Source organism: Neurospora tetrasperma (assembly GCF_000213175.1).
Source record: "Neurospora tetrasperma FGSC 2508 unplaced genomic scaffold NEUTE1scaffold_1, whole genome shotgun sequence".
In the NCBI taxonomy this organism is placed as follows: Eukaryota; Fungi; Ascomycota; class Sordariomycetes; order Sordariales; family Sordariaceae; genus Neurospora; species Neurospora tetrasperma.
Genome location: NW_009799099.1, coordinates 1,194,114 through 1,206,140, shown reverse-complemented (window position 1 = coordinate 1,206,140; position 12,027 = coordinate 1,194,114). Strand labels below are relative to the sequence as shown.

Below are 12,027 nucleotides of genomic sequence, written 5' to 3'. Positions count from 1 at the left end.
CAAGTCGCATGCTGTAACAATGGCGAGTGCAGACGTTCAAGGCGAGAGGTGGAGCTCGGCGAGGCTGAGGACGATTACATGCCGAATTTTGACTTGCTCCGGTGGGGTTGCACCTTTTGTTAAGAATGTTTGCCACTGATGTCTCAGGCATTGGCGTTCACGATTAAGATGCTGAAAAAGGTTGATGCGCTGGTATCATGCTTGCCGACTACGTAAAAGAAACCCGTCGAGATAGGATGCGCCAAGTCGTCACGATATTGCCGCTGGCCGTAAGAAGGCGAAAGAAAAATAATCGTACAAGCGCGGCTTTCATCCCCTTCGTTTTCTGATCCAAATAGGTGGAAAGAGGTAGAAGGGGTGACGGCCTAGACAATGTCGACCAACGGCTGACCGACCATGTTGCCCATACCATGTGAAGTCTGTCGAGTGTCGCAACCTCCAAAGTGGCTCATCTAGGTAGCCGTTTCGGTGCAAGGCGAACCGCCGGGACAGGGCCAATTACCCTCCAAATATCTGCCGTAACTCCAGCCGACGAATTTTAGGATATCCGATTTTGTTTCCATGCCAAGAGCGAAAAGAAAGAAACAAGCTAAAGGAAAACTGTGCTGCCGATGAAGCTGGAAGGACAGAGCCTCCTGGTGTTAATCAGATTGTGGAACCTAGATACCGTGATCCTAGCGGGTACCTGTTCAAGTCAGCAGGCATTCACCACAAGCAAGATTCAGATGTTCGAATATGTACCGTAGGGCTCGCGAGCCTCACGAGGAGCCGGCTCGCCGTAGCTGCTGGTGCCGGGGGCAGCGTCGCGAGGAGGACGGGCATCACGGTCGCTGGGACGGTCGTAGCCGCGATCACGGTCGTAACCGGGAGCACGGCGCTCATCAGGACCACCGCGGCCGCTGCCACCATAGCGCTCGCCGCCACGGTCATCACGGTAACGGTCGCCACCGCGGCCATAGGCCTCATCAGCGCCACCACGCTCACGACGATCATAGCCGCGGTCCTCACCACGGTAGCTGCGGTCGTAGCCACGGTCCTCACGGTAGCTGTTGCGCTCATAGCCACGGTCGCCGCCGCCATAACCGCCGCTGCGGTCATAGCCTCTGTCGTAGCCACGGTCGTAGCCACGGTCATCACGGTAACCACCGCCACGATAGCCACGGTAAGAGTCATCACGACCACCGCCATAGCCGCCGCCGAAACCGCCACCGCGACGACCGTTGCGGTCATCAAAGCGGCCTTCGCCTGTGTTTCAGTGCATCAGTTCGAGACTTTTCCGGGGGGAAACGCGGGGACAACTTACCTCTCTTGGGAGGACCGAAGTACTTGCCAGGAGTAGGGGTACGGGGACGAGCGCGACGAGCCATCTCGATGCTGAGAGTTCTGCCCTCAATAACCTCGCCCTGCAGGCCCTCCTTGGCAGCATTGGCCTGCTCAGGAGTCATCATCTTGACGAAACCGAAACCACGAGACTCGCCGGTGTGGGGGTCCTTCATGATCTGGCACTTTTCAACCTCGCCGTACTTCTCGAAGAGGCGCGTAACCTCGGCCTCCTCCAGTCTGGGGTGAATGCCGGTGACAAAAAGGTTGGAGCCAGGGTTGCGAGCACCATCCTCCTCACCTCCCTTGGACTGACCCTCGTCCTTGGCAGGAGCACTGGTGTTGATGTCAGATGATATTGTTTTTTTGGATGTTTGGACCGCATCAGGCGAGCTGGTGGCGGTGCTTACCGGTCGTTGCCGTTGGGAGACATGGAGCGACGACGCGAAGAGTCGTGGCCATCATCGCGACGCGGCGACGCACTACGGTCGCGGTCGTAGCGAGGGGCGTCCTCTAGATGAACCGGTCAGTAGCTGATGGAATATTGAGGTAGACAAGCCGTAGATGGACAGAGAGATGGGTGTGTCGCGACGCGAGAGGTGTGGTGATGATGATGATGATGATGATGATGCAGACGAGGACAGGCTGAGGCTGAAGTCGCGAAGGCCATCATCGCTCATCTGCATCCGCGTCTGGTGCTGGCGCGGGTGCTAAATGCTGACGCAAAGGCCGGGCAGGGTAGAGAAAGGCGATGACGCAGTTGAGGACGTGGACATACCATCGAAGCGATCGCCGTTGGCGTTTTCGTAGTCCATCGCAGTGGTGGCCATTTTCGATGATTGATTGGGGATGTGTAGAGAAGTTGTCGATGCGAAGGATTGGTTGGGGAAGTTGAGGATTTGGGGAAAATCCTTGGGGGTATATGGGTAATGCAATCCAAGGAAGTTGGTCGAAGGTGCAAAAGTGGTCGAGGCGCAAAAGGCAAACGGGGAATTCAGTTGTGGTGTAGAAGGAAGCGGAACCACCAGGTTGAAAGTGGACGTGTGCTGTGCTGTGTGTGCTGTGGACGCGGGCGGGACGAAAAAAAGTTCAATGGAGAACGGACAGGCAGGAAGGGGAGGGCGTGGATCGATGGGAAAGGCTGGAACGGCCAGGGAATGCACGGTTCCCTTTTAAAATTGATGTCGCATAAATCAATGGTCCTCTCAGCTTCCCTTGTTTGCGTGAGCTGCAGGGACACTGTTTGCCAATCAAGAAAAAAGCAAAAGCGATGATCTTCAATGAGTAGTACGATTGATGTGCACGAGCTACTTGAGTTTGTTGTTGTTGTTGTTGTTGTTGTTCCTGTTGCAGTGGATTGATTGATGGTGAAGTGAAGGCGGAGAGCTTGATGAACAGGCACAAAAGTGGAAACTGAAGTCTGTCGCCAGTAGTGTACAAGAAAGGCGAGACTGGCAACTGCACTGGTGGGCGGGCACGCGGCGTTCTCGTTGGGAGGAGGGCGACAAACTGAAGTGCGCCAAGGTTCGTGTGAGGCGACACGATGGCCTGTTGCCCCTGCTCTCTGCCTTTTCCGTCTCTCAATGACGGGCCAATCTTTTGCCAAGGCTCAGGCTAACAGGGCTGTTGGCAGTGGCAGAGACGACTGTTTCGCAGAGTGATCCATGTTCTTGTCGTCAAGTTGTCTCGAACTTTTTTCGCCAGCTCAGACCCGCTTTTCCCGCCCAGCCGCTCCTCGTCTCCGTCGAATGGGCACGCACTTGAATGAAGACGCTAAGCCTCTTTCGTCTCAGGCTTCCGGCCTCGCTGCTGGCACGTCAAAACAAAAATCTGGGGTAGGTCATACAGTGAAGATCCCTGCTTTTGCAACCCCCCTCTTTTGCAAAATCCCCCCTTTTCCAAAAGATTTCGACTGCCCGCATTCCCTCTGGTGGTAATTCCTGCAACCTGCAATTTGCAACGCTGACGGCCCGAATTTGCAAAAGCAGGGGTCGAAGTTGGTGGGGCGGGCACTCTTATACCCGTATACCGGGGGTCCGCCCGCTTCAAAAGACCCACTTTTAGTACCGCTGACTATTGATAAGTGGTTAGAAGGCCCTTGCCTGGTCTGTGCTCTTGTGCTCCCTTTTGCAAAACCCCCCCTTTTGCAAAAAATTTGGGCTGCCCGCATTAGTTGCAAAAGCAGGGGTTCTTACTGTACATAAGGCAAGATAGTATCACAGTGTACGTGATTATTGGGTGTGTTGAGTATTTATAGGTCGCAGTTCACAGAGGCACTCAGGGTCTTGTTCATTCATAATTTCAATTATCAACTCGCAATGCACCCGTGTATCTTTTCCGTACCCCTTAACGCCCCAAGCACACTCACTTTTCTAGATAAACGAAGGACGGAGTCTGGCAGGTCCCAACCCCCTCCTGATCTCGTCCAGCTGCTCAAGGCCACTCTGGTACTTGCCCTTCTTCACCCTCTTCTTTCCGGCTGTCGAATGGTTCTCCAGGAACTCATCCAACATACCATCAAAATCGGCCCTCACGTTGCCCTGAACGGTAGAGACAGCAGAAACACCCGAGACGGAACCCAAGTCGTCCATGTCAGCATTGTACTCCTCCTCCAGCTTCTCAAACCGCGCATCGAGGATGCTCAAGGCGTCCGTCCGTACAAGCGCCGAGGAGCTCATCGAGTACATGGACGGGTTAGTCATGGCACCGGCTCTCTTCTTCTTGCGTCCACCCATTGTTGTCGTTGTCCATATCGAGGACTGCATCTCGGATGGCGCTGCCGGGCCCTTGTTCTTCTTTTCCGCCTTCTTGTCTTGCTGGTACTGCTTGAACGCATCATACCAGTCATCCGATGGCCCTGATCCCTCTCCTTCTTGCCCAGCACCTGTGTTGACAAGCTCCGGTACTTCGTCGTCCCCATCATGCCTGTACTCCTTGCTAGCCTTCACTGTGTGGTCCGACTCCCAGCCGTCATCATCAAACTCGTCGTAAGCCTCCTCGAAGTCGTGCTCGTTGATCTCCTTTGCGTCCTTAGCCAGTTCCTGGAAAATGTCCTCCTCCTCGTTGTCCACATAGGCCTCGTCCTCCAAGGCCTCTAGTACTTCGCGTAGGCGAGGGTCCATGTCTGGCTGGAAACCCGCAATGGCGTCAGGAACATCCTGTTGTGCTTGGTAGGTGAGTCTCTGGAGGTTCTTGTTGGGGAGGATCTCCTCGTCGAGCAGATCCTGGGCGTTGTTCTGGAGGTTGAGTTGCTTCAGGGCGTCCTCGAGGGTCGCCTTGCCCTTGCCCTTGTTCTGGTTTGCGACCGGTTTGGCCTCGACGAAAACGGCCTCTCCAGCTCCCGTGCCCAGATCACGCAAATGCTGCATGTAATCGTACTCGGTATCGTCGAAGTAGACGCCATAGTTGGCGGCCTCACCCTCATTGTCACGGATGCTCATGGCATCGGAACCGAGTTCGGAGGCGAGGGCACTGAGCGTCGACGACTTGTGGGCATTTGGGCGCTGTGTAGGGTTCAGCACCATGGACGGCGCCGACTCGTCGTGGATAAGGGGATCATTTTGCGGACGATGCACCAGCGTGAAGTGCGTCGCCGTCTTCTTGTCACTAAACAAGGGAAGGCAAGTCAGCCACGAGGAAACAAGCGTGAGAGATTCTGGTTCAGTAGTAGGCTACTTACATCCACTTTCCCCTGGCCATCTTGACTGTGATACGGAGGACTTGTTCTGGCTATATGGATACGATGCTGCAAGATGACGGGTCGCAAAGCTTGAATGGTTCACAGCGTGATTCTAGGCCAAGTCCAGGGAGGTTATGGAAAGACGACAGAATCAGGTGACGGGAGTGCGTCGAATTGGAAAAGCAGAAGCACCTCGCGTCTGCGGACAAGTTAGGAACGACGGGAAGACTGCAATGCGTGGAAGACGACGGGATGTCCACAGCGGATGACCGATGGAAGGTAAAATTTTGGTGGGGCCAATCAAGGTTATCTTATCGGCTCAAGCGGGAAATGGACTCCTGGGCTGTTAACAGTACCTGCCTCTATAGTGTAGAAGTATACTGTGTGGTGCAGGGTAAGTAGCGATCAGCGGGTCAGAGTGCTGCCCCTGCCCTATCGTAGCGCGCAGTATCCCGCTCGTTACCGAATTGTAAGAATTTGCCCCTCCATCTCCAGTCCGCTGGGGAAATATCGAGGTTATCGCAGATTTATCAGCAGGAAGTCCAGGGTCACTTTTTACACTAGCAATCAGCGAGTCGAAGGGAATTGCTGGAAACACCCACGCAACCTCTTGCCTGTTTTGCCTTTGTTTTTTCGAGGCAGTTTTTGTCTCTAGAGTATTCGCTCATTTTATTGCGACAACTCGACAAAGATCAGTCGTCGCAAAGTGCCGTCGTTGAAATATACGGGCGTCGAAGGAGGATTCACATTATACGAAAACCACACCAAGTACCGCGACCAGCAAGACAACCGCCAACATGGTTCTCGCAAAGTCCAAGAAGTCGGTCGGACTCGGCAACACGTTGATGAACGATAGGTTCGGCAAGGGAAAGGGATCCGACCGGAAGCGCGTCTCAGCAGTCACTCGTATCGACCATGCGACCGGCAAGGAATACATCACGAACGACAAGCAGGATGCTGCCTGGGTCAAGATGCGCTCCATCACCGAGCAGGGCGCTCTCGACGAGTTCCTGGCCACGGCTGAGTTGGCCGGAACCGACTTCACCGCCGAGAAGATGAACAACGTCAAGATCATCCACACCGACCAGCGCAACCCTTACCTCCTCTCCGCTAAGGAGGAGCAGGCAGTGCTTGGAAAGCAAAGGGCGAACAAGAGCCGTCTTACGGTACCCAGGAGGCCGCAATGGGACTCTACAACCACTCGCGATGAGCTCGACCAGAGGGAGCGTGAGAGCTTCCTCGAGTGGCGCAGAGGGTTGGCGGAACTCCAGGAGACCCAGGATCTGTTGATGACACCTTTTGAGCGCAACCTGGAGGTGTGGAGGCAACTGTGGCGAGTCATCGAGCGGTCCGATGTGATTGTCCAGATTGTCGATGCCAGAAACCCTCTTATGTTCCGTTCCGAAGACTTGGAAGTCTACGTGAAAGATGTCGATCCCAAGAAGCACAACCTTCTCCTGATCAACAAGGCCGATCTGATGACATACAAGCAAAGGAAAATGTGGGCGAACTACCTCAAGGGCGAGGGTATCGACTACAGGTTCTTCTCGGCGCAATTGGCCAAGGAGATGATTGAGGCAGGTGGATATGCCGACAGTGATGAGGATTCTGAGGATGAGAGTGATGCTGGCGAGGGTCCTTCCACGAAGGAGGAGACCCCCAAGGCCGAGGAGAAGGCATCCGAGGAGAAGGAGGAGGCCAAGGAGGAGGAGATCACCGAGCAAAACGACCCTGACACGCACATCCTGCGAGTCGATGAGTTGGAGGACATTCTTCTGCAATATCAACCAGAGGGTCAAGGTAAGCTTCCCTTTTTTTTCGTACAGAACCACAACGACTCAGCCACTAACCGTATCCTTCCGCAGATCGCAAGCTCCAGGTCGGTCTCGTCGGCTACCCCAACGTCGGTAAATCCTCCACCATCAACGCTCTCATTGGCGCCAAGAAGGTGTCCGTCTCCTCCACTCCCGGCAAGACCAAGCATTTCCAGACCATCCACCTAAGCGACAACGTCTTGCTTTGCGATTGTCCCGGTCTCGTCTTCCCCAACTTTGCCAACACCAAGGCCGAGCTCGTCTGCAACGGTGTCCTCCCCATTGACCAGCTGCGCGAGTACACTGGCCCTGCCGCCCTCGTCGCCCGCCGTATCCCTCAACCCTTCCTCGAGGCCGTGTACGGTATCAAGATCAAGACCAGGCCGCTCGAGGAAGGCGGCACCGGTATCCCCACCGCCGACGAGCTTCTCGACGCCTATGCCCGTCACCGCGGTTACATGACGCAAGGTCTCGGTCAGCCCGACCAGTCTCGTGCGGTCCGTTACATCCTCAAGGACTACGTCAACGGCAAGCTCCTCTACTGCGAGCCGCCTCCGGGCAGCGGCGTCGACGGTCCCGAGTTCAACGCCGAGCTCTACGATATGGCCCATCTGCCCGAGAACCGTCGTGTGGCGATGTTGTCGGCGCTCGAGGGTGCCGACATTGACGACACCGCCACGCTCACCTCGGAGATGACGGCGCTGGCGCTCCCGCAGGGCCAAAAGTCCAAGAAGCTCGACAAGGCCTTCTTCAAGTCCGGCGGCAACGGCGGCCACATTCAGCAGGCTTTCCACCAAAAGTACTCGCAGCAGGGTCAGGCGCAGAACATGGTGAAGCACATGAGCGGTCGCAAGCTGAGGGCGCTGATTGCGGCGGAGCAGGGCGTCAATGTCAAGGAGGTGCAGATGGAGATGGGTGGTAAGAAGCACTTCAAGGGCGGTATGGGGTTGAAGGGCGGTAAGGGCAAGAGGAGAGCGGGGAGGAGTGGAAACAATGATGACGATGATTGAGTGTACCGTGCTCTTTCTTTCTATGTTATCATCTTTTTCTTGGTACGGGTCTGGGTTTAGGATCATGTATGGGATTCGGTTCTGTTTGATTTGAGGTTGAATACCAATTGTCGTTCTGGCAGTAAAAGTATATTCGTCTGTGAACTTATCCTGTATGGAATGGAATGTCACAGTCAAAGAATAAGGGCTCCATCCTCCGCCTGGATGGTAAATGTTCCCCACTGTCAAGCAATCAACTCATTCAGAAAAGGCGTTGTGGAATTCGGATAACTGAGTAGGCGTTGATGAAATCATTTGTGTGGTTGAAGGCATTAGCTATATCCAATTACTCCCATCCCAATTCGTATAGACGATCTAAGTGTGACTTGACAGATATGAAACCTTTCCTCCATCCGACCCAGTAAGTAATCTACAAACATAAGGACAAATGAATATCTAAATGGCCCTCCCTGTGTTCACCCTCCGCGACCTTTCTGTCGCTTTCGATATAGACAAGTAAGTCAATGGAAAAGAAAAGAAAGATAAGGGAAAAGGCCGATGGGCGAAGAAATGATACACACATATGCACGCACAAGTAAGATACTTTCCTCTTGTTTCTCTTGTCCCGACCACACCTTCCCACCAGCTCCCACCATCTTCTCTCTCTGTGACAACCAACCAACCTTTACATTAATAGTTGAAAACCATCAAACTGGGATTCAACACCAACGGTGTCAAAGCATGACTAATCAAATTGATCGCCAACGGCACAATGGCTGAGAAATCCTTAATTTCCCAGCCCTCGGGCGCCCAGTTGCCCAGGTAGATCATGCCGGCCGCGACCAAGATGACAAACACGTACATCCACTTGAATGTCTTGAGGATCTTGGGAATCTCCTGGAAGAAGTTCGAGTTTTCTTTTTCCTTGCTTGTGGCGCCCCACTGCATGTCGATGTGGAAAAGATGGGCGAGTAGAGCGGTAGTGACGTGGAAGGAGAGTCCGCCGAAGAAAATGGTCATCATGGGCGTCCACTTGAAGTTTTCGCACAAACTGGAAAGGAGGCCGCGGTCGCCGGTGCGGTAGCGGAGGGCGGCCAGGGCAATGTGGCCCATGACGTTGAACACGACCACCAGCGAAATGAAGACTTCCCAGGAGGACATGTACGCGTGGTCGAGGGTGTCGATGAACCAGCCCACGAGGAAGTAGTTGAGCAGCGTGAGCATGAGGGCCGAGGCGAGGGCAAAGTACGAACACATGTAAGCGAAGATGGAGATCTTGGACGAGTACATGATGTTGCTGCCCAAATAGGTGTAGAAAAGAGGGGTGAAGGGGCCCTTGAAGATCCATCGGTGGAAAGGGTGGAAGATCATTTCCGACACGCCGTAAGCGTATTTTTGCCATCGGGCGATCTCGTCGTAGATCGTCAAAGACACTCCCTCTTGGAATTGCGTGCCGTGGTAGGAGGCGATGCGCACGATGGAACCCTTGATTTGGAGACGTAAAGCGATGTCGAAGTCTTCGGACACATGCGATTCGGACCAGTAGGCCGTGTAGTCGTTGGGTTCGGGGACGCCGACGTCTTGAACGGCTTTTTCAAGAGAGTTAGTATGGTTGACTGGAGGAGAGAAAAAGAAATAAATAAAGAAAACGACGTACCTTGCCAACGGAGGAAAGCGTTGTGGCCGACAAAGGGAGCGACTTCACCTGATCCGATGGAAAACCGAATGGCTGTGTAGACGAGATTGGTGAAGAAGGTGATGCCGTTCTCGAAGTAATCCCACGAGACTTGCATCACGCCGGTGGAATGTTGGACGATGGCGACTTCAGGGGAGAGGAACAATTCGGCGGCGCCGTAGAGGAGACAGTCGACGGGCTGTAGCAAAAGCTCAATGTCAGTTACGTTTCAATCACAAAAGAAAAGCAAAGCTAGGATAAAATACTCACCACACGGGTGTCAGAGTCCACAATTAAGATGTACTCGCCCATCCTGATGTTACCAGCCGCCTGAGCAAGCGGGTTCTCCTCGAGGACTCTTGCAAGCGCAGCCTCGTACATCTCCTCTTCCTCCTGCTGGTCGATAAGGTCGGTACCTTCGGCAGCAAATTTGGCATCCACCATTTCCTGGAGGTACTTCTCGACCTTTTGGGAAATGTTGAGGGCAAAGTTCATATTGGAGGCCTTCTTGAACTTGCCCTTGCGGACGAAGCCGTCGTCACCGTGCTTGGGGCGGGCGACCCAACCGATATTGTTATCGTGGTAAAACTCGATACGCTTCTGGGCTTCCTCTTCGGAGACGACGCGGAGGCCGTCATCGTTGACAAAGATCGATGCGGAGCCTTGTTGCACGCAGTTAGCTTCGGTTTCACAACCTGCAGTTAAACGGGGATGGGGACGCGCGAGGAGACTACTCACCACCATGACTCTCATAAAACGAAATAGCCGCCTGCAAACTCCGCACAGTCGGGATAATAACGCTCTCCATACCCTCCTTATAAACCGGCATCTGAATCGTGATATGCGGCGCCGTGAACCCGTCCATGTACGCCCTTCTCAGACTCGGCTTGATGCACGAGTAGAACCTGGAGTTGGTATGCTGCCCGCCGATTGGACCAAAAATCTGGAAAAAGTTCGAAAAGATGACCTGGAAGAAGAACAGACTGACGCACAGCAAGAACGGCACGCAAACAATTAGCGCCAGACGCGTATACGTCCCGTCGATGACGCACTCAATCAGCAGCTTCTGAATGTAGGTGCCAAAGAGAAGGACGATGCCCAGGCACATGGCCATGCCGACGAAGAAGGCGCTGGTGCGCTGAACGGGCCGCTGGAGCGACTCCTTGGCGTCTACGGACTCATCCTTCTCCAGCTGTTCGGCGCTGTCGTTGGGGAGGGCGCCCATGTTGCCTGGCCCCGGGGTCGAAGGCTTGTCCACCTTGTAGATGGAGGTGTTGGTGGAGAGAATAGAGCCTGGTCGCGATGGGGCTTGCAGACGCCCGAAGGGCAGTTGGCCTGTTCCCCAAACCATGGCTAGTAGCTTCTCCTCGATCCGGGCCGCGGTGGGCACAATATGCAGCAAATCATCGTGCCACACGAGTAGGATGCCTTCTTGTCGGACCAAGCAGGCGTACTGAAACTTCTTGACGTTGGCGGGTACCATGCTGTTAAGCGAGTCGGCGATTTGGAGTTGAGAGCCGTCCATGAGCTTTAGTTCGCTTTGGTTTGGTCTGAGAGAGGCAAGGATGCCGTCGAGCATATCCGGCTTCATGGTGAAGGCGACGACTAGGTTGAGTCTTTGCACACAGGCAACAAGTGCCTGTGACAGTTCCTCTGGGTATGTGACATATCGTCCCCGGGACTTCTTGTATAGCACTCCGTATCTATTTGGTGTTTTCTTGTTTTTCTCGGAGGGTATCCAACCGGCCTTGTCTATCTGCTTACTGAGGTACTGGATCATCTGGTAGTGGAATAAGTTAGTGCCTGTATTCTTCCAACGTGAGTGTCCTTGGTGACTTACTATCTTGAACCGGAACTCATCGGCATATGCCACCGGCGCGGACACCCCTGTCTGGTCTGAAGCCACGGACAAAGCACTGCCTGTTGCGTTCTGATTGTAGAAAGACTCGGAGCCTTGGAGTCCCGGAGACGGGAGAGTATCGACACCACTGGTGGGTCCATGCTGGAAATTGGAACGTGGTGGTGAGTTGAGAGGCGAAGGGAAACCTGACGGTGTAGAAGAAGGAATTTTCAAAGGAGGTAGAGGTCGTAGTGAAGAGACGTCTGATGGCGTAGCAGAAGGATTCCTCGAAGGAGGTAGAGGTCGTGGTAGAGGGTGGTCTGATGGTGTAGCAGAAGGATTCCTCGAAGGAGGTAAGGGTCGAAGTAGAGGGTAGTCTGATGGTGTACCCGAAGGATTCCTCGAAGGAGGTAGAGGCCGTAGAGGGAAGTGCGAGCCTGCCATTATGATATCAGATCCTTGCCGAATCAGTGACGAGTGTCGACGATGATGCACTTGTGACTTGTTGACAACCGAGTGTTAGACCAGTAGTGGAATAAGCGTACAAGTCCAAAGAAGACTCTAGACCGAGATGATAATGATGATGGCTTCCTCGCACATGCCCAAAAGTAGGTGAGGTGTGAGTTGTAAGAGATTACTATAATCCTCCGTCCGCTATTATAGAGAGTGGAAGTGAAATGTCAGAGAATAGCAGCGCGAAGTGAGGATAT

The 12,027-nt window shown here is 53.9% G+C and overlaps 4 protein-coding genes across 4 annotated transcripts; 1 reads left to right on the top strand and 3 right to left on the bottom strand.

The window, feature by feature from the left end:
* Positions 1 to 721: 721 nt before the first annotated feature.
* NEUTE1DRAFT_107026 (uncharacterized protein) lies at positions 722 to 2,150 on the bottom strand (the record flags this gene model as incomplete). The annotated part of the gene is made up of 4 exons (XM_009849381.1): positions 722 to 1,245; positions 1,304 to 1,656; positions 1,731 to 1,833; positions 2,099 to 2,150. 4 exons carry the CDS (start codon positions 2,148 to 2,150, stop codon positions 722 to 724), a joined length of 1,032 nt encoding a protein of 343 aa, XP_009847683.1.
* Positions 2,151 to 3,692: 1,542 nt separating this feature from the next.
* NEUTE1DRAFT_75403 (uncharacterized protein) lies at positions 3,693 to 5,019 on the bottom strand (the record flags this gene model as incomplete). Its single annotated transcript, XM_009849380.1, has 2 exons — positions 3,693 to 4,926; positions 5,000 to 5,019. 2 exons carry the CDS (start codon positions 5,017 to 5,019, stop codon positions 3,693 to 3,695), a joined length of 1,254 nt encoding a protein of 417 aa, XP_009847682.1.
* Positions 5,020 to 5,796: 777 nt separating this feature from the next.
* Positions 5,797 to 8,158, top strand: NEUTE1DRAFT_143820 (uncharacterized protein; the record flags this gene model as incomplete). The annotated part of the gene is made up of 2 exons (XM_009849379.1): positions 5,797 to 6,799; positions 6,865 to 8,158. 2 exons carry the CDS (start codon positions 5,797 to 5,799, stop codon positions 7,821 to 7,823), a joined length of 1,962 nt encoding a protein of 653 aa, XP_009847681.1.
* Positions 8,159 to 8,492: 334 nt separating this feature from the next.
* Positions 8,493 to 11,761, bottom strand: NEUTE1DRAFT_37265 (uncharacterized protein; the record flags this gene model as incomplete). Its single annotated transcript, XM_009848880.1, has 5 exons — positions 8,493 to 9,391; positions 9,460 to 9,688; positions 9,748 to 10,139; positions 10,216 to 11,257; positions 11,318 to 11,761. 5 exons carry the CDS (start codon positions 11,759 to 11,761, stop codon positions 8,493 to 8,495), a joined length of 3,006 nt encoding a protein of 1,001 aa, XP_009847182.1.
* Between the last annotated feature and the right edge of the window lie 266 nt (positions 11,762 to 12,027).